Here is a 22565-nt window from a genome sequence, read left to right as displayed (position 1 = left end):
CAGCTAGATTTTATGTAAAGATAATTTAAGCCAATCTTGTCTTTATAGACATTTAAAAATACAGTAGAATCCCAGACCACCAACATTGCCAGTTGACATGTCACTGAAAATTCTAGTTCATTTGAAATACGGCTGAGCTCTGAATAATCGAGCAACCAGTGGCAGAATTTAAAGAATTTGAGCGGCGGTTTAAATCTAAGCCGCGGCTTAAATATTGGTTCCACTTAAAATTGTATCAAATGTCTCAAAATTTAAGCCGGCGCTAAATTTAAACCGGGTTTTGGCGGATTTAAGCCGCGGCTCAAATTCTTTAAATTCCATCTCAGAGCAATGTAAAAATTGCCAAACTTACACTGGAAAACGGGACAATACATGGATCATATTTACAGTAAACATTTACATTTATGTACTGTTACAGATAATGCTACCCATCAATTTTACAGTTACCAAACTTACACTAGAAAACGGGACAATACATGGATCATATGTAGAGTAAATATTTACATTTATGTACTGTTACAGATAACGCTACCGATCAATTTTACAGTTACCAAACTTACACTAGAAAACGGGACAATACACGGATCATATGTAGAGTAAATATTTACATTTATGTAATGTTACAGATAACGCTACCCATCAATTTTACAGTTACCAAACTTACACTAGAAAACGGGACAATACATGGATCATATGTACAGTAAATATTTACATTTATGTACTGTTACAGATAACGCTACCCATCAATTTTACAGTTACCAAACTTACACTAGAAAACGGGACAATACATGGATCATATGTACAGTAAATATTTACATTTATGTACTGTTACAGGTAACGCTACCCATCAATTTTTGCCAATTACTTCTTTCAAAGTCTGGACCTATGTGGTGTTCTTGTACAGTTTAAAATGACACACAAAACCAACCTAATGCAGCTGATTGTTCTGTTCCAATTATCAACGTATGCTCCTTCTCTAGTTCAAAGTCAAGTCCCTTTAAAAATACAACATTTCATTTTAATGTTAAATAATTTATCAACAAACAATTTTAATTGTGAAATAATAAAAAAAAATACAAAAAATTACTGATTTGCTGCATTGTTTTCAATTGTGTGCAATTATAAAATTCATCTGAAAAATAATATGATTTAATTCGACCTTCTGCGGTATCAAATTCCAAGATTAACTGCTTGAATTTCAAGCAGGTGGTAAATATTTCAGAAAAATCAAACACGGAGATTGGAGAACCCTGGTTTCGGCTGCTTTCTATTGGTCTATAGAAGACGGTTTTTATAATTCTACTTTGATCAAATTGACAAAGTTTGAAATGTCAACGTTTTATGCGATTGGGTTGAAGAGATTTAAGGATTATAAAACTAAAGCTACTTGCGGAAGCTCATTTTATACCTCATTCCTTTTTGGTCTAAATAAAACACCTTGATGTTGTAAAATGTGTTTAATCTGATTAGTAGATAATTAGTTTGAAATGTTTGTGTCCCTGAGTAGTGAATATTTCCCCTGTATCAGCATCTATTCGAAATTTATCTAGATCTCCAGAAACAAGCCTAAGGGAATTTGTTTTCAACTACATCATTGACTTAAAATGTTTTCTTTAATTTCTTTGAATCCAGTTTTCATAATGATTAAAATCACTTCTATTAAAAAATGTAAAATCTATTTTTTGTTCATTATTCTATTTTTTTAAATGATGTGGACACGACAACAAATAAAAATATTTGAAAGATGTATAATTGAAACAATATTTTTCCTGTAGTTGATCTGGGCTATTGAGTCTTTATCTTCAGCTTTAACAGTTACAACCAAGAAATCCTAAAAAAATAAAATTTTTGTTTGGTTTGAAAAATATATATAAATATTTTTTAGAGATTGATAAAATTATTGGATGTCTTTGTACAGTCTAATATAATGTCTGGTCCGCTGACTTTAGTCTGTCTTTAAACTGTCTGGTGTACAGTCTAGTACATTATCTGGTATACTGTCTGGTGTAGTGTTTGGTATAGTGTCTGGTAAACTGGCTGGTGTACAGTCTAGTACATTATCTGGTATACTGTCTGGTGTAATGTTTGGTATAGTGACTGGTAAACTGTCTAGTGTGAACGGTCTAATGTACTTTGTTGTGTTCTGTCTTATTACAGTCTCTAGTGTACGGTCTTTTGTGTGCTGTCTTTTAAGTGTATTTGCACTGTTTAGATCTTATGTACTATGCTTTGACTGAACCTTGATATTCTCTGGAACTACAGCTGAGTACAAGGGTTGAGGGAAGAATGGAATCTCATCAGAAGTATCCTGAATTTAAATAGTATTATAAAAATATAAATTTATGTTGATACACTATGTATGAAATGATTATACGCAGGAGTCGAAACTAATGGATGTTATTCCCATGCTGTATCAAGCAATTACACAAATTGAATTAATTTCTCTTGGATTAAGTTTTGTTTTTGTTGTTTGGAAGGTGAAATATAAATTGACTTAAACTGAGACAAATCTATATTGTCTTGAATTAAAGTCGTATTCCATGCATTAACATGGTTAAATAATAAACCTGAACTAGAACTGTAGCTGTTGCAGTTGCAAGTCTAGGCTGTTTTCCTCCGTCCTTGGCTGTTACAACAACATAATGAACCTAGGGAATTTGATTTACAGTCAGGATGAGATCTTGATGGAATATCAATTGATGCTGAGGTCTAAGAGATGGGATTATTTTTTTTCTCTCTAAATCTTAATCTGTCGCCCAATAGGCTATTAAAAATAAAGATCGTCAAGAATCTAAATCTTACAATTGTTTATAGATATGTTGTGCCTCCATTAATAATTTACGATTTTACCTAGGTTAAATACAAATGTTTATTACCTGACTTTTCTCAAAGTCCAAAGCCATCTTCGTAGTAATTTTACCACTGAAATACAAAGAAATCAGTGGAAAAAATATAAACGATTTTTTTTAAACCTTTCTTATCATCAAGTAATTCTGCTTTAATTTATGAATGTTATCTTTGCTACTTAATTTAATTGGATTAATATGAATAACAATTATTTTTTTTTAAGAAGACATTAAAAGAAAAACTAAAGATCACAATAAACATAGATACTCCGTTAGTATATTAAACAAATGTATTCAAAGATTCAGATTAGAAATTTGCTTTTTCTTTGTCAATCTTACTTCTTTGGATCAATATCAAACTCCTCCATCGAGCTGTCAAGGGAGTAGGTCACGTTACCGTTCTCCTAGATCAACATTGTTATAGGAATAGGAAACGGAGCAGGACAAGGATTAAGACAAGGATTAGGACAAGGATTAAGACAAGGATTAGGACAAGGATTAAGACAAGGATTAGAACAAGGGTAAAAAGAAGAGTTAGGACTAGGGTCAAAACAAAGATTAGAACAAGGATTAGTACACGGATTAGGACAAGGATCAAAACAAGGATTAGGACAAGTATTAGAACAAGGATTAGGACAAGTATTATGACAAGGATTAGGACAAGTAATAGGAAAAAGATTAGTACACAGATTAGGACAAGGATCAGGACAAGAATTAGGACAAGGATTAGAACAAGGATTAAGACAAGATTTAAGACAAAGATTAGGACAAGATTTAGGACAAGGACTAGACAAGGAAAAGGACAAGGATTGGACCAGGATTAGGACAATATATAAGGATAAGGATTAAAGGGGTGTGGTATGGAAAGATAGTTCACCAGATTTTGACTATTTATCATGAACCGTCGACCCCTTCATTGTTGATTATATATTGTTGAATATAAGAAAACACTTACATCAGCATCTTTATCCTCAGCTAGAACTTCTCCAACCCCAGCACCAATCTCACCCTCCTTCACTCTAAGAAGATCGTCATAAAAAAAAAATGACGAAATATCACGACAATTATTTTTACATTATAAAATGCAATGGAGTTAACTGGTGAAATCAAAATTGTTTTTGATCATAAAAATATAAAAATATATGAAGAAATTGTTTTTTAAAAATTTTGGTACTTTTTGAGAAAAAAGCGGAGATATTGGAAGTTTTAGAAAAATCGATAATTTTTTATAAATTTCTGATAAATTAATAGTTATAGTTATAGTATTTATTTTCAAACACAAAATACAAATAATAATGTATGATGGTTCAGCTTAAAATAAAACACAAAAGAAACTTTATTATGAGCCAATTCAAAATATAATGTTTGATACTTTTGTTTGGTCGTTTTTGTTGAAACAAAGTATACATATTGAAATCTCAATTGAATATACATTCATTATATTATGAAACTCGATAAGCTTATCTAAAATATAACTTCAATATTTATTCCTTTAAACTTATAAAAAGATAAATTTCTAACTAACCTGAAGGAATAAGGCGTGTTCTTAAACTCTGGAGTTTCATCATTGATATCTATAATCTTAATATTTACTGTTGCAGAGCTAACCTTTCCGCCCTCATCTGCAGCTTGTACAACCTTCAGAAAACAAAATTCCAATTGAAAATATAACATCACAAGATTGTTCAATTAATCAGGGGGGGGGGGCAGATAGGTTCAGTCTGCTTATAATAGTCTCATCAATTTTTAAGCCAGGGTCGACTTTGAAGTGTCGCACTGACATGGGCTTTGATTTTACCGCTCTATAACTCATTTAGGCTTTTCTGTACCCCTTTGCATGTACATTTTAGCACTAAAAAGCAGTTGTTGTTAGCTTTGGTTTTTAGGAAGTAATTGGAAACATTGAAAGATTAAGACCTTTAAATCACAGAGTGGGGGATAAACTATTTCAAAAAGTGTTGATTATATAGTTGTTTGAGTTTTCTTATATACGTATAAAAAGGAGAACCAGGGTTTCCAAATCTAAATTTAATTTGAATTTAATCACAAATTTTTCCTGCTTGGTTTTTACGGGAAACTATTTATCACCGCATGGATAATGGATAATGCAGGAGCAGGAGAATAAAGGAAGATTAGAATGATATCGGAAAGATAATTATGATAGTAATTGAAGGTAAAGAGGAAAAATGGGAACAGGGACAGTGAATAGTGTAGGGAGAAAGACAATATGAAGTTTTGGACAATTATAAGAAAAAAAAAGGAAAGAATTATGAAAAAAGGAAAAAGTCTAATAAGAAAGAAATTGAAAGGAAACACAGTCATGGGAGTAATGGATAAGGAAAAAGAAAAAGGCTAGCTATACATGAAAGAGGAAAGACAGAATAAGAAAAAGATTGAAAGGTGTAATAGAAAGATAGTTATGAATGGTAAATAAGAAAAGGCCAGAAATGGAAAATAGAAGAAGGATAATAGAAAGTGACGGGAGAGAATGGGTGATGAGAAAGGTACACAAAGTTTAAGGATAATTATACTAATATCAACCGTTACATTTGTTTACTTAAAGGAATTAATTCTGATTTTCTAATATATATATCTTTGCAACCCAATGTCGTAGACCTTAGATATTTTAAATTATGAATTCTGTTAGATAAAATAATCTAGTTTGAAAAATTGAAGGTTTACGCCATTAGGTTGCAAAAATATTGGTGTTCGAACAAATGACTTTGTGGCAAAGACTCAAGTCTTTTACTGTTTTCTTCTATGAAAAAGAAATAATTATTAAAAAGACTGAGATCAAATAAAATAATTAAAACTTCAGCATACTTTAACAAAAGTAACACTCTCCAATAAAGCTATAAACCTACCAATGTAAAGGTTGGATTGATCTTTCTTTCCAGGGATTTATTAACTCTGATAAAGCTATAAACCTACCAGTGTAAAGGTTGGATTGATCTCCCTATCCAGGGACTTATTAACACTAATAAAGCTGTAAACCTACCAGAGTAAAGGTTGTCTCCCTATCCAGGGACTTGTTAACTCTGATAAAGCTATAAACCTACCAGTGCAGAGTAAAGGTTGGATTGATCTTCCTATCCAGGGACTTGTTAGCTCTGATAAAGCTGTAAACCTACATGTGTAAAGGTTGGATTGATCTCTCTATCCAGGGACTTATTCACTCTGATAAAGCTGTAAACCAACCAGTGTAAAGGTTGGATTGATCTCCCTATCCAGGGACTTATTAACTCTTTTAAAGCTATAAACCTACCAGTGTAAAGGTTGGATTGATCTTTCTTTCCAGGGATTTATTCACTCTGATAAAGCTATAAACCTACCAGAGTAAAGGTTGGATTGATCTCCCTATCCAGGGACTTGTTAACTCTTTTAAAGCTATAAACCTACCAGTGTAAAGGTTGGATTGATCTTTCTTTCCAGGGATTTATTCACTCTGATAAAGCTATAAACCTACCAGAGTAAAGGTTGGATTGATCTCCCTATCCAGGGACTTATTAACTCTGATAAAGCTATAAACCTACCAGAGTAAAGGTTGGATTGATCTCCCTATCCAGGGACTTGTTAACTCTGATAACCCCGGATGACTCTTCTATACTGAAAAAACTCTCTGGATCTCCTGCAAGAATAAAAAAGAAATGTCATTACAGTTTTAACTAAGGGATAACTAGTAAATATCTTCCATCCATCCCATTTTCGATATGACACAAAAACATATATTGTAAGAAATCAGTGGAATTATATAATCCAAGAAAACAGATCCCTAAGATATCTCTCATAATAGTATTGATGTTTTACAGAGATAAACAAAGTATGGGTTTTTATTTTTTTAATATATATATTTATATATATATTAAATATTTCTAACCCGGATTTTTTCTCCAGCATATTTTATAGTTTGAGATAGTTTGAGAATTAGAAAATTACAGTTTGAGGCGAGTAGCGAGTAATCAGTTCCTTTATAAAACCAATAGTGCTTGAGTAGCTTACCAACCCCTTCTCCGGGTTGAAATAATCTGTTCAGCTCAGTTAATCTGCTAGGGCAGAATAACTGAGCAAACCCTTCTCAGGGTAGCTAAGACTGAACAGCTGGAAACAATATCTGGTAGGACTGAGTAGCTGACCAAACCCTTCTCCGGATAGAAATGAACCTGATAGGACTGAGTAGCTGACCAAACCCTTCTCCGGATAGAAATAAACCTGATAGGACTGAGTAGCTGACCAAACCCTTCTCCGGATAGAAATAAACCTGATAGGACGGAGTAGCTGACCAAACCCTTCTCCGGATAGAAATAAACCTGATAGGACGGAGTAGCTGACTAAACCCTTCTCAGGATAGAAGTAAACCTGATAGGACGGAGTAATTGACCAAAACATTCTCCGGGTAAAAACTATACGTGATAGGACGGAGTAGTTGACTGTCCCCCTCTCTCCGGGTTGAAACAATACCCAGGACAGAGTATCTGACCAAACCCTTCTTCGGGTAGAAACAACATCTAGTAGGAAGGAGTAACTAACCAAACCCTTCTTCGGATCGGAACAATACCTGATAGGACTGACCAAACCATGTATCTGGGTAAATACCTGATAAGACGGAGTAACTGACCAAACCCTTCTCTGGGTCTCTAGCTTGAACCCTGCTAACTGTTGTATATTTGCTGGCACCTTCGCTCACCTAGACAGTAGACAATACAATATTATTCTTATTATTTATAGAACTAAAAATATTTAAATATATATTATTCAAGACCAAACAATCTTTCAGAAGTACTGGCTATTGCTACTCATTATTTAGCTACTTTTAAAAAACTAAATAAGTTGAGTTTTTGCCACAAACTCTGATCTTTTAATCCCTCTATCTTTGCAACCCAATGTTGTAGACCTTAGATATTTTTGATTTTTTTAAAAATAATTTTCGCTGGCGATGGATTTTCGAACATTCCTGGAAAATATGAAAATGTCGTCTTTATTATCAAAAATCCTCGAAACAGGAATAAATGTTTTCAAAAGTAACTCTTAGATCATGAAAAATACAAAATATTATGAAATATCAATTATTTTCGAATGAGTCAAAAAATAACCGATGACTATTGTTTGAAATATTTGAATGATTTGTTTGGAATTAAATGGATTTGTTTACAATCCGAGTTGAATGTTGCATCTTTCTGAATTTGTATGGACACTTCATTCTTCGGTGTTAGTCGTTTTAAACACATTTTCTCCTTATAGACGCAACAGATAGAAATAAGATTAGTAGCGATCAAAAGCGCTTTTTATCGCATTAAGCCTATACCCCCTTCCATTTATCGCGAACACTCCCTTTAACTATACCATCAAATTCAAGTTGAATATGTATAAAAAAGATTAGAAAATTGAAGTTTTAGGCCAGTTATCAGCTCTTTTACATATACATATTTTTTTGTTGTGGTTGCAATGTTACCTGAGCATTATATATTAGTTTAGTGAATACTGGAGGGTTCAAGTTAGGACCTTGAGACACAAGAACGTCAATCACAGTTTCACTTACTGCATCAGCTTCATCTCTATATATTTAATGAATATATTTTTTTGTGCACAATTATCTTACGATCTAGTTAAACAACAACTATATAAGAAAAAATATAAAGATATACTTTTTTTTGGGGGGGGGGGGGTAGTACTAACTTACTAAGAAAACAATTTTTCAGATAAATCTGATGAAATCTAAGAATCTTGATTTTTACTATGCTTTGAACGGTATAATAGATAAGATATCAAGCAGACTGCAATATGTTATTTGTAGAGGTACTTCATGTGTAGAGTATCTGATTCACAACAACACCCTTTAATCTTTTTATTGATCAATGTTTTTTTTGGAATTGGCACTCTAAATACAAACTGAAGGTCACGAGAAACTACGACTAACGGTCCTTTAAAAAAAAGCTAGCAAGAAAAAATCGGAATAAAGTTACAAAAATTCTTACTTTACTGTTATCAGGATTGAATATTTATCTCCGGGTTTAACATCTCCGATAACCTCGAGGTCTCCTAGGATCAAAATTAATCAAGAGAGAGAAGTTATATTTTATTATTAAATAAATGGCACTTAATTTTTTATCTATATATGCAGGCTATACCTGTAACCGGGTTCACATAGAATATTCTCTTCCCGTTATTAGAAACTTCAGCTATCCTATATTTTAAACTGTCATCCTCGTCTAAAAAACGCAAAAATAATATTGCTTAAGGACGATTAGAGAAATACGTCAATATTTCTTTTTAAACCTAAAAATATGACAATATCTTTCACATTATTGATCAGATAAAGATTTCAAGGGTACTGTTTTGATTCGGGCGTTGCCATCTTTGCCTGGAGGGTCACTTGAAATTAGGTTTACATGTGTCTTTTTAAGATAAATAAGATACAAAAGATAATGTTGAAAAGAATTAAGAAAATATACAATAATTAAATAGTTGAATTGCATCTAACATGATGCAGAACAAAAAATATTAAAACTTGTTAAAGACTTTCTTCAGTAATTATAGCAATTTGGATCTAGTTGAAATAATTACAGTGAGTTCTGATAAGAACTCCAATTTTTAAAATTACGTATAAGATTATCCCTAAACCCTAATTGCTTGCCATTTTGAAAATACAAACTAGGTACCCTCATTTTTCGGAATATGGAACATAACAAAATAACAATTACTTAATTTATAATATTGGATATCAGTGCAATGTTCGAAAATTATTTTTTAAATCCATGAAAGGAATTGAGTATTTACCAAAAACTCTGATTTTCTAATCCCTGCATTGCAAACCCAATGTGGTAGACCTTAGATATGTCAAAATAAGAATTCTGTTAGAGCAAATAAACAAGGTTGAAATATCAAAGGTTTACTTCATCGGGTTGCAAAGAAATAGGGATTAAGAATTTTGAGTTTGTAGCAAAGATTCAATTCCTTTACAAGAAAACTTTTTTTTTAAGAGAGCAATCCCTTTATTGATTTTGGTTACCTAGATCAGAGAGCAATCCCTTTATAGATGTTGTTTACCTAGATCAGAGAGCAATCTCTTTATTGATTTTGTTTACCTAGATCAGAGAGCAGTCCCTTTATTGATTTTATTTACCTAGATCAAATCCCTTTATTGATTTTGTTTACCTAGATCATAGAGCAATCCCTTTATTTATTTTGTTTACCTGGATCAGAGATCAATCCCTTTATTGATTTTGGTTACCTAGATCAGAGAGCAATCCCTGTATAGATGTTGTTTACCTAGATCAGAGAACAATCCCTTTATTGATTTTATTTACCTAGATCAAATCCCTTTATTGATTTTGTTTACCTAGATCAAATCCCTTTATTGATTTTGTTTACTTAGATTAGAGAGCAATCCCTTTATTTATTTTGTTTACCTGGATCAGAGAGCAATCCCTTTATTTATTTTGTTTACCTAGATCAAATCCCTTTATTGATTTTGTATACTTAGATTAGAGTGCAATCCCTTTATTTATTTTGTTTACCTGGATCAGAGAGCAATCCCTTTATTGATTTTGTTTACCTAGATCATAGAGCAATCCCTTTATTTATTTTGTTTACCTGGATCAGAGATTGATTTATTGATTTTGGTTACCTAGATCAGAGAGCAATCCCTTTATTGATTTTGTTTACCTAGATCAGAGAGCGATCCCTTTATTGATTTTGGTTACCTAGATCAAATCCCTTTATTGATTTTGTTTACCTAGATTAGAGAGCAATCCCTTTATTGATTTTGTTTCTTTAGATTAGAGAGCAATCCCTTTATTGATTTTGTATACCTAAATCAGTAGCATTGAGATGAGTGATGATTCGTCTTGTGTTCCCTGGTTCTATTGTGAAGGGAGGGAAGGAGGGGAGGAGGGGAGGGTTATCATTCTCATCCCTAAAAATTTTTTTTTTTTTTCTATTTTTTCTTGCAAAAAATTTCAAAGACCATTTCAAAATACAGAAAAGTATATTTCTGATAAATATCAAAATAAATTTTTGTAAAAAGAATGAGAAAAAGGTAAAGAATTAGATTTAAAATTGTTAAATTATTTGCACCAGAATTTCCTTATAAATCCATTTAAGATGAAAACAAACTATATACATATATATATATAAATATACCTGAGGTTTATTTTGATGCTGACCGGCATAGAGGATTTACCATTTTCTATATTCTCCCTGGCAACAACCTACATTATTAAATTTTTTTTAATTTTTTTAAATTTTTTTTTTTGTAGGATGGAGATCGTTCTTTTGTTAAACTTTGCGACATTTTAAAGTCGAGGTTGTCAAAAGTTTGATTACTAACTTATAGAGTTGTCTATATTGTCTATAGAGTTGCCTATATTGTCTATAGATTTTTCTATATTGTCTATAGAGTTGTCTATATTGTCTATAGAGTTGTCTATATTGTCTATAGAGTTGTCTATATTGTCTATAGAGTTGTCAATATTGTCTATAGAGTTGTCTATATTGTCTATAGAGTTGTCAATATTGTCTATAGAGTTGTCTATATTGTCTATAGAGTTGCCTATATTATTATGGCCTTTTACTTTTAATTATTTGATCGACGCAACGTATAGAAATAAAAGAAATGTATTTAAGAGTGAACAAAGTATAAATAATGATTATAATTACTAGAAAACTAAATTGTTCAACATCCGCTTCTGTTATTACATTTTCACCGTCTCTACCTCCATAGATTATACGTCTTCCTGGGTATCTATCTATTTATCTATCTATCCATCTATCAATCTATCTATTTATATATATATCCATCTATCAATCTATCTATTTATCCATCTATCTATCTATCCGTCTATCTACCCTATGTGTATTCCTCAACCCTACTTTCTCCTTGATAAGCCAAGAATCTGCTCGAATATAATCAAGATTTTAACGTCGGGAGACAAAATTGCAAAAACCTTGAATGAAGGAGCTGAACCTTCTTGATATATTTTGTATGTACTGTACTGATGTTTCTGGGAGAAATATTACAAACTTAAGTTAAGTAGATTAAAGTGTGTTTATATTCATCAAAGAAGTACACAGCACTTGTTTAAAATACAGATATGGGGGTTCCTGGTATATTGATCTTACATCAGAATTCAGGGTATTTAAAAAGCTGACAAATCATAATAACTATTTCTAAGCTATCAACATTTTCACGGTGGGGGGGGGGTGTAATTTTGTTAACTTTTATTATATCGATTAACAAGATGAAACTTAACCCACAATTGATTATGACCCAAGGATCTAAATTGAGTGTGGACCCCCCCCCCCATATAAAGGATCATGCATGTATGGAGTGTGTAATGTATAATTACATGAAGAGTCCTGTCTACTTTATATCCTAAAGCTATTGATTTCTATTCAGTTTCAAGTTGTACACAGTTCTCATCTTATAGAGATATACATTATACATATACATTATACATATACAATATAGATATACATTATACATATACAATACAATATAGATAAACATTATACATATACAATACAGTTACAATACAATATAGATATACATTATACATGTACAATACAGTCACAATACAATAGAAATATACATTATACATATACAATTCAGTTACAATACAATATAAATATACATTATACATATACAATACAGTTACAGTACAATATAGATATACATTATACATATACAATACATTTACAATGCAATATAGATATACATCATACATATACAATACAGTTACAATGCAATATACAATTAAATGCTGTTGGTGTTATGTATAATTTATAAGTTTGTTGATTTGCAAAATAATTGCAATTTAAGTAAAAAACTTATTTTTAAACTTCTTTACTCATATAAACTTTTAAAAACTGATGAGTTCTTATAAAATCACAGAAAATTTTTTATTTATTTTTATTTAAAGATTTCATAACATGATTTGATGACATAAAAATTGATTTTTTAAATCACTGAACAAAATCAAACCAAGGCTGTTAAATTATTCAAAATATGTTTTCCCCTAGTATTCCTAACAAACTCGAAATTTCTAATCCTTATATCTTTGCAAACTGATGGTTTAAACCTTCGCTATTTTAAAGACGTACAGTACTGATAAATCTGGTAACTCAGAGGTGTCAAACAAGTTCTAAATTGCAGAGAAGGCCGGAGAGAACAAGATAATATGTAAAATAAAATGTAAAAAAACAGATGTACAGCACACTGTACAGTGTACATGTGAAGGACTGTTCGTACCTGAACTATAAGTAGTGGTTGATTTGGTGGGTCTCTATCAAGATTAGGACTGCTAACGATTAATTCGTTCTTCTCGTTTCGATTAAACAAATCGGAAGTGAACTCGAGAATATATTCCGGGGCATCACTAGCATTGGACTAAACACGATAAAAAAAATGATTTTAATGACAATTGAACTAGGTGGATATAAAAACAGTATTAAATAAAAACTCAAAATTCTACCTTTTTATAAGGGTTTAAAGGTTGTACAGATTTTTTCCGAAAAGATTAATTTCGTTCATTTATACTTCATATTTGTGTTGTTGGCCATATGTAATTAGACCGACAATTTTAGCTTTTGTCGTATTTTGCATTTTGGTAAATTGTTATTTTGTATTCGTTCTTTTTTAAATATAAATAAAATTTGATTCTGTTATCAGTTTTTTTAAAACAAATAAGTTTATAAAAAGAGGGAAAATATTAATATCATAGTCGGGGGTGATAACCTACCAAGTCTCTATCTGATACAGTAAAGATTATACTGTTTCCTGTGGAGTCAAGGATCAAGGTTCCTGAACCCGAGTTCTCCGTTACATAACCTTAATTTCTCACAATTAGGACCAAATAATTAAACACCATATTTCAAAGTGCAAAGCAAGAAAAATCCTTTATATTTTGATCGTATTATCGAAAGCATTGCAAACCTAATTGATTAGGGATTCAATGGATACAATGTTACATTGCAACCCTTAAATTAGAGATACAATGTTACATTGCAACCCTTAAATTAGAGATACAATGTTACATTGCAACCCTTAAATTAGAGATACAATGTTACATTGCAACCCTAAATTAGAGATACAATGTTACAATGCAACCCTAAAATTAGAGATACAATGCTTAAATTAGAGATACAGTGTTACATTGCAACCCTTAAATTAGAGATACAGTTTTACATTGCAACCCTTGAATTAGAGATACAGTGTTACATTGCAACCTCAAGACCTTGGATGCAATGTTACATTGCAACCCTAAGATCAGGGTTGCAATGCTAAATTGCAACCCAGAAACTAGGGGTGCAATATTACGTTTCAACCCGATACCAGGGTTGCAATTTTACATTGCATCTTTAGGTTTGCAATGTTACATTGCATTCCTGCTTTCAGGGTTGCAATTCAACTATCAATTATTCAACAGAGCAACAATTGTTCAAAAGATGTAAACAAATATTTTCTATTGCTGTGTACGTACAATGATCTGTTTTTTCAAGTTTTGATAAATATAAACATAATAAATATTCTACCTTGATTACTAGAAACAGTAAGCTGAGGTGGATAAGCATCTACAGCTCTCACTGTAATAATTAGTTGACTCTCTTCTCTTCGTCTATTCAGTGTATTTTCTTCAGCTTGGATTTTTAACTCAAAACTAAAAAATATTACACTAATTATAAAAAGGATAAATTTATTATTTTTTTCAAACAATCATTGATTGGTTTTACTTAAAATGTTTCTTTTTTCTCCCAAACTTTGGACTTGTATTAAAGCATTAATTTAAAAACAAAAGCTCACAAAATATATGGAAAAAACGTTATTTCTAAATTAGATTGTAGATTATTCTTTTTTTCAAAAATCTTTATTACAATCTTCCAATTTTCGCTTTTCCACTCAAATAAAAACGAAGAGATTATAAAGAAAAAAAATTATTATAAAAAATCAATATTTTTGATAAAAAATGTACCTTTCGATTTCTACTTGAGGTTCTATCACCTTGATTTGACGAACAACTCCTTAAACAGAAAATATATGTGCCTGTCTATAGCTCTAACACTATAAGATACATGAAAACACAAGTAAAACAAACTAAAGAACTTGTCTTTTTTCGCCGGAAACTTATGACAGTAAAGATCCATGAAACCCGTTGCCGAAAACCCGGTTTCGTGCATGGGAAAAGGAAATGAATTAAAAACATTATCATGATAAATCACTAATTGAGAATATCATTTAATATACCTAGCAATTTAAGTTTCTTAGATGTAAATCTGTAAAATTGTTACCAAAAACAAAAAATGATTTTGCAGACGTAATTTCAATTTACTCTTCAGAAACTTACACTCAAACATTTGTGTGTTCAAGGATAAATAATTTTATTTTCGGAAAATTGATTATTCAGGAACTTTAAAGATTTTCCTAATTACTCAGATGGCGTTTAAAGGGTTCCTTTGTGAATCGGGCAGGTACTTTTTCAAATAGTGGGTCATCTGAAATTACGGCTACAGTCCCTTTAAATTTGTATCAAATCAATAAAAAAGTAAGACAAACAACAAGTCTACGAACTCTACCTGTTTGTCGGTCAATGTTAAAATATTCTGAATATGACTCCGGAGTCCCCTCCAGGACGGAGTACAGGATTTCAGAGCGGAGAGAGTCTCCGTCCTCGGCCTGTATCTTCTCTGGACGAATATCTAACAATTAAATATGTTTTACTATCAATATTTACAGAATATTAAATCATTTGTAATTTTCAAACCGTGCTCAGTTGTTAAACAAACTTTGGCAAAAAAACTGCCTCTCTTTACCTACAGGGTTACCCACAAAATATAAGACGTTAAAGACGACTTGAAAATTATTAAATATGACGATTCCAAGGTTAAATTAAGTTTTTTTGCCATGAATATACACTTTGAATAGCTTATTTAATGATTTGGCAGAAGAAAAAAAAACAGTTTACAGTTGCAGAAACCCAAAAACATGGAATCAGGCAGTATATATTTCGTACAATCGTCTCTGAAGTCTCATTCTTTGTGGTTAATCCTACGAATTTTATGAATTTATATTTTCAACATGAGTCGTTCTTTTATCTAACGTCAATTTACTAATAGATGAGTAAACAGCTATATCATTCAAGTTAAAGAGAAATGTAGTTCAACTGAGACAAAGTAGTTTAACTACTTCTAGGTATTCATAAAACATGGTCCCTGGAGTATAAAATAAACTAACCTAAAGCTCCTGCTGCAGACCCTCTGGGTACACTAGCAGTATATACAAGGTGAGAAAACTTCGGACCTAAAATCATAATTAGGTTTTTAATCGCCAATACTTGGTTTTTTTTCATGCGTAATTTTTTATTCACGTCATTTTTGCATTTTACAAAAACTTTTGAATAAGTTGTTTTTAGACTATTCACCTAAATCATCGCTATCCATGACGTTGACCCTAATACTGGTTGTTGTAGCTCTATCCCCGCCTTGACCGGCCTGATCTCTGGCCTCCAGGGTCAAATAGTACCTACCGTCCAGGTCAATATTCATATTTTCAAAAATAGAAACTTAACTTGTGCTCAGAACGTTGGTCTTCAATCTCAAAAAGTCTTAATTACGATTGGAATGAAGGATTATCGAGAAACATAGCTGAACTAGGTATGGCTAGGCAAACTCCTCCTTTCAGACACAGGAAAGACGTAGTTCAACCATAAGTACCTAGTTCTACCACTTCTTTCTTTTTATTTGTTTGATTTAACGACTAATCTTGGTTCGAATTATTTAAAAGAAAATTCAGTTTTTGAATATTGACTCTAAGTTCCTGGAAACTGTCTCAAAGTCCAAAGGTTTGTTCAAAGTAACGATTCCCTAAAAAAATTGTTATTTTGTTTATTTCTTTTATTTTTTTAAATTTTTTTTTGTGAAAATCTTAATTTTACCTGATGTGGAAGATTAATTGAGAAAACTCCAAAACCGTCTGATTCTGAACCATCCCCTGGGAAATTTTAAAAATATTTTATCCTTCACAAATTTATTTTTTCCTTTTTTCCTTTTCTCGAAATTTTCTGCATCAATTATTTTTAAATCATGTAAAACTCTCAGGGTTTTACTGAATTGTGATTCAATAATGGATCTTAATGGTCCACTTAAAATTACTTTAAAATCCCTTTTCTTATGAGTTTACAGTACAGTAGTTTATGTTGCTTAGCTTACATGTTGTGTACCTGGTATAATAGTGCATGCACTAAACCATTAGTTTGCAGTACAGTAGTTTATGTTGTTTACATGTTGTGTACCTGGTATAAATGTGTACTTCACTAAATCATCAGTTTACAGTACAGTAGTTTATGTTGTTTACATGTTGTGTACCTGGTATAAGAGTGTACTGCACTAAAACATTAGTTTGAAGTACAGTAGTTTATGTTGTTTACATGTTGTGTACCTGGTATAAGAGTGTACTGCACTAAACCATTAGGGCCAGAATCCGGGTCTACAGCTTGAATACCCCTGGATAAAAATTATAAATTATATAAATTTAGACTTTGATACAGACGTTTTTAAGAAGCTTGATATTTGTTTGCAACATTACAAAAGTACAAAATTAAACAATTTCAAAGCAAAAAATTGTAACTTTTTTTTCTATTTTTAATCAGAAAATCCTTAAGGACACCTCAACAAAGGAAATGAGTCCTTACCAAAAATTAAATTTTCTGATCTGATATTATTATAAAAAATTGTTTTCAATTAAACAACTAGATTAACTAATTGTCTAAGAAAAAATAATGGAGTGAGTTATCCTAGATTTTCCATATGAAAAAACATAATCTTCAATAGCGGTTCTTTAAAACAGTTTCTGGCGGATTAACGCAGGAATGATAGGGAAAGAGATTACGTTGATTGTTTAAACTTGCAATAATTCTTTTTAAATCCCACTCGGTTTAACAGTTTAAAGATTGCTGACTGTAATTGGCTTTAAAATAACATCTTCATTTTAAGTATAGAAATGCAAATTCTGTAAACCGTTGAACATTTTATCTTATCTCATCAAGTGTTTATTCAGAAAAAGTTTTGATGAATTTTTGGCTGGGATATTTTTTACCTTTTTTTGCCCCATCAATGAATATCTACAGATTTTCAAACTCATTTAGATTTTTGCATTTTTGTTTAATAAATTAAGATGGGTATCAGTATTTACGTCTTAAAACACTAAGTTCTCTTTTTTTGAAAAATCTTTGTCAGAGTTTTTTAAAACAATTTTTGAAATATCGAAAAATGAACAACATGAACGGTATTCAGTGGTTCAAAACGCATCTTTTAAACCCTAAAACAGTATGTTCAAAAGAAAATCGTTCTTCCCTTATTTTTAATCCATTTTTTAAATCGTTAATTGCTAAATGAGTTTTGATTTTTTTAAATTCTTTTTAAAAATGTTGCTTCAAATTTGCCACTGTATAAATTTTTGCTAGTGCAAAAAGGATTTAACCATTTTTAAAAACGAAAAATTTTATAATTTATTTTTGTATCTACCTGTAGACAATTGAGTTGACCGGCGTGTTCTCTGGTATATCTATAGTATATGGAGTACCCTTAAACTCAGGTGAATTATCGTTTAAATCGTTGACCCGTACAATTACAGGGATAGTGCGCCGCTTTCCTGTACTTAAAACCGTGCAGGTCACCTGAATTATATACATTAAATTAATCAAAAAACATTTATCATTTCTTCTAATCTCTCTAAAATTTACATGGGGAGGGGGAATGCGCAAGCGCCAACTTTTTATGAAAAAATGGGAACACAAGCAGATAATTAGTTCAAGAATGACTTAAAATGAGGTATATATGTCTTTTTATGTTTTTGAATTTTATGTTTGAAATGGAAATTTAGTTTTTAACGATAAATAAGTCCAATTATATCTATTCAAACTTGTAAGTGAAAAATACATCTGCCTATCTATCTATCTAAACAATTGGCTAGTACCAAACCAATGCAGTGTATGTAAACCAGGACTTGTTGTTCATAGCACCAAGCCCTTTACTGCACCCTGACCAGGGGGGTTACTTACATTTAAATACTTGCATTTCATTGTAATCAGGCCTAAAAGCAAGATAGATAGATAGATAAATGGACAGACAGACAAACAGATAGATATATAGATAGACAGGCATAATATAGCTACGGACAATGACATGTTTATTGTTACTCTATGTTGTATTATTTATATATGTAAATGAAATACGTTAACACTATTTATCTAGAACAGGTAAGAACCTATTTGTTCTGAACGCCACGCCCTATATTAGTAAAAGAGGATTGAGACATAAGAAAGGGTGTGGTCTCCCCGCCCCTCCTTTACACTACTTCAATACTACTTCAACTCGGCTACTTTATATTCAAAACAAAAATCTATTTAGAATTCAGGCGAAGGTCCAACTTTGGTAAGGGGGGGGGGAAGGTTGATCTTATCAAGCATTAAAAAATTAAAACTTAATTTCTGAATGATATGTTTTAAGTTCCTCTCCCGTTTTAAACATTTCAGAACACATCGGTAGTTTTTTATCATCTTTTCAATAATGTTGATACAGATGAAATTAATTCTAGACAACTGTTTACAACAAGTAAAGTAACAGAGGTTTGAAATAAAAAAAAAAATATGATTAGGATTTTCTAATATTTTTCTCTCTTATTGGTATATCAAAAAGAAAACATCCAGCGCTATATATTTCGAACCCTGTACTAAAAATATTAATGAAAATTTTGATTATTCGAGAAGCCATTTTGAATTTCTTATCGTGGTTATTTGGGTTTGCAAGGTATATATTTACACAAAGAAATGAATGAGAAAGTTTTAAAAAGATTGTACCTGCAGAACTATTGACGAAAGATCTGTTGTGTCCCGATCAAGAACTTGGACTAAATTCAAGGATTTACCGCTCAGTTGAAAAAACCGGTTTCCTGGCGTAGAAACCAGTTCTAGCTGGATATTTGAACCAATTTGACCGTACAGTGGCAGTTCTCTCGGATTTGTTGCTTGGCTAAAATCTCTCCCGATAGATTCGAATATGTCCAGGACAATATTTGATCTACCCCTGTATTCATGGCACATGTTTTCAGTGCTTGTTTCACCTTCAAAATTCTGTGTTGTAGTTTCTCGAGTTGTAGAGGTTGCTGTAGAGGTTGATGTTGTTGATGATGATGCTTCAGACACGGAAAAGCTGGAGGGGCTAAACACAGGGATATTTTCATCAATTTTACTCATAAATATTTCATTGGTATTTGTGTCTGGAAATTCTTCATTTGCATTTTGATTGAAAGTGTCCAAATTATCCTGAGTGTTTTGAAGAACTTCAGTGATCACAAAACCATTATTTGGAGGTTCAGAATTCTCATCGTTGTCAAAAATCTTTGTGTTATCTAGGTTAGTCGTTGCTGAATCTTCTTTTGGAAAATCTTCATTTATAGAATTTTCCGCTTCATTTAATGAGTTAACTTTAATGTTTTGATCTGAAATAGTTTCCTGTCCATTTTGATCAAAAGGTTGTTCATTAACATTATCTGAATCTATTTGATTGTCATAATCTACAGAGGTTTGTTCTTCATTTGTGTACTCCTCAATCTCACTTTCTTGACCAAACAGATTTACACTTTCAGAATCAGCTTGACTTTCAGAATCAGCTTGACTTTCAAAGGCAGCTTGACTTTCAGAAGCAGCTTGATTTTCAGAATCACTTTCATTTGTAAGATCACCAGTTGCTTCTGTAGCAATATCTTGACTTATGTTATCTTTAGCAGTTTCTGGCTGGATAAAGTTAGCATTAGCATCAACTAGGTTGGGATCTAAGTTTACAAAACTATTAAAAAGATCAGCACTAGGAGTCTCAGGTCCAGGACTGTAATCAGTGTAATCAGTGTAGTAAATACTACCATTATCATACTCCGCCCCATCATCATAGTACTCCTGCTGTCCCTGGACTAGACCAGAGACAAGGAGAACAGGGAGAACCAATCCAAGCATCATTATACCATTCATTCCATCATCCTGAAATAAAAAAACTTATTTATTAAAGCGACTAAAAATGTAATTTAAAGTGATCCTCCATTCACATCAGTGCCCTGTGAACCTGCGTCTAATGAATGAGATATTCCTAGTTTTCTATCTCTACAATTGACTTATGGATTTATGAAGCAGAAAAAAGGAAGGAAATTTTTAGAACTCAACATTTTTAAAGATTGAAAAACGCTTGTATCTACCTTGCATTGCTGGTCAAATAAAGGTCTTCAAAGTAGCGTTGGGAATCAAACATGTCAATTTTTGAACAAAAGATAACTGTAAGCAACGTTTATCTTATACATTCCCTTTAAGAGTCTGGGTAGGACTCAGACATCTTATAGAACCTGCACATTTCAGTTCAAATAGTTTCAGCCTTTGACCAAAGTTTTAGATTGCAAAATTAAAGATGACTTTTTGCACTGAACGAAATCTGTAATACATTATCAGCCAAACTTGGTTTAACCAGCATGACGTAAATTTAAATAATAAAAGATTGAAAATTTGAAGGATTTGGTCCTCAGAGTATGGTTTAAAAGCTATATTGGGCCACAAGGTTATGTAAATTTTGATAGTGAGTGTTTATTTAGTGTACATATTTAATATTGCACAACATGTGCTCAACTTGAGATTTGACAGAAAGTGGGGAAACTACACAGTATGGATTCCATTAATAAAGGTCTTATTACCCTCCAACGTATTTGAATATGTTATTAGGTGACTTCTAAATCATCAAACAGCGAATCTAGATATAAAAACATATTTAAAGAGCAAAACGTGTTTTTTTTTGAGTGTTTAAGAATTAAATTTTACGAAAGAAATGCTCCCACTGGAAACCGAATTGAAAATAGGAAAGTTTCAGACCATTTTCACTGTGCATGTCTGATGCAATAAAAAAGACATTAAACTTTAATGTGAAATGGAATTTTAAAGTCAAGGCTATAAATGACCTTATCTCTAAACACAATTGGTCTCTCTCCCTCCAAGAATCTTAAAACAGTTTTTTTTTCAGTAGAAATAACCTTTGAACAAAGCAACATGGAAACTTTTTTTAATTGCTTTAACATTTATATTTTCATGATTTTTAATTTTTTGTTTATAGGGAGAACCGAAATATTTTAGTCTTATCCTAGTTGATAATGTCAGAGGGGTTCAGAGAGATTTATAAGTTGTGTCTGAGATTAAAATGCAAACCTTGATTTTGCATCACAACTCCACAATCGAACTAAGAAGAAACCTAAGAGGGGGGGGGAAGGGGGTTGACGTTATTTTTTTTCCTTAACAATTTCTTTTTTGTCATCAGGAGCTGCATTTGTCATGATAATTTGAACTGTCTTCCAATATCCCCCACACCACCCACCCCCCTCATCTAACCATGTATATTAAAAAATTGGTAAACCACCCTTGTTATCAAAAATAAGGTTCAAACCCGCGAACCAGAACTTTTAAGAAAAGCAAAATAAAAACTACTATTCTTATAATATAAGATCTATCTTTGCAATCAGGATTAACAAATTTTATTTTGAGAATAGTTTTTAGATTCTTCATAGCCAAGTTATTATCATTGAAAGTATTTGGCCGGAATTAGGATAATTTGTCAAATATCCTAGATTTTATCCCAAAAAATGTTCAGTGGCCGAATTTATTATTTAAAGAATTTGAGAGGCGGTTTAAATTTAATTTAGAT

General features: G+C 31.6%; 1 protein-coding gene across 1 annotated transcript in view; it reads right to left on the bottom strand.

Moving 5' to 3' along the window:
• LOC111698794 (cadherin-99C) overlaps window positions 1–21672 on the bottom strand; it is a 37137-nt gene extending 15465 nt beyond the window's left edge. Inside the window, exons 1-29 of the mRNA XM_023469234.1 lie at window positions 21568–21672; window positions 19694–20869; window positions 18360–18511; window positions 17275–17339; window positions 16772–16827; window positions 16654–16700; window positions 16259–16359; window positions 16072–16137; window positions 15414–15536; window positions 14813–14861; window positions 14376–14500; window positions 13583–13671; window positions 13093–13230; window positions 10986–11053; window positions 10655–10758; window positions 8972–9052; window positions 8819–8882; window positions 8296–8398; window positions 7440–7530; window positions 6380–6474; window positions 4372–4484; window positions 3802–3865; window positions 3186–3250; window positions 2877–2922; window positions 2568–2648; window positions 2240–2308; window positions 1770–1831; window positions 1500–1566; window positions 929–995 (exon numbers count right to left, since the gene is read on the bottom strand). Of these exons, the coding sequence (XP_023325002.1) occupies window positions 929–995; window positions 1500–1566; window positions 1770–1831; window positions 2240–2308; window positions 2568–2648; window positions 2877–2922; window positions 3186–3250; window positions 3802–3865; window positions 4372–4484; window positions 6380–6474; window positions 7440–7530; window positions 8296–8398; window positions 8819–8882; window positions 8972–9052; window positions 10655–10758; window positions 10986–11053; window positions 13093–13230; window positions 13583–13671; window positions 14376–14500; window positions 14813–14861; window positions 15414–15536; window positions 16072–16137; window positions 16259–16359; window positions 16654–16700; window positions 16772–16827; window positions 17275–17339; window positions 18360–18511; window positions 19694–20860 (3418 nt within the window). The 5' untranslated portion in view covers window positions 20861–20869; window positions 21568–21672. The remainder of the gene's footprint in view (window positions 1–928; window positions 996–1499; window positions 1567–1769; window positions 1832–2239; window positions 2309–2567; window positions 2649–2876; window positions 2923–3185; window positions 3251–3801; window positions 3866–4371; window positions 4485–6379; window positions 6475–7439; window positions 7531–8295; window positions 8399–8818; window positions 8883–8971; window positions 9053–10654; window positions 10759–10985; window positions 11054–13092; window positions 13231–13582; window positions 13672–14375; window positions 14501–14812; window positions 14862–15413; window positions 15537–16071; window positions 16138–16258; window positions 16360–16653; window positions 16701–16771; window positions 16828–17274; window positions 17340–18359; window positions 18512–19693; window positions 20870–21567) is intronic.
• Window positions 21673–22565: the final 893 nt, after the last annotated feature.

The sequence above is a fragment of the Eurytemora carolleeae genome, unplaced genomic scaffold (assembly GCF_000591075.1).
Source record: "Eurytemora carolleeae unplaced genomic scaffold, Eaff_2.0 scaffold341, whole genome shotgun sequence".
Taxonomy (NCBI): Eukaryota; Metazoa; Arthropoda; class Copepoda; order Calanoida; family Temoridae; genus Eurytemora; species Eurytemora carolleeae.
This window is presented reverse-complemented; position numbering and strand designations above follow the sequence as displayed.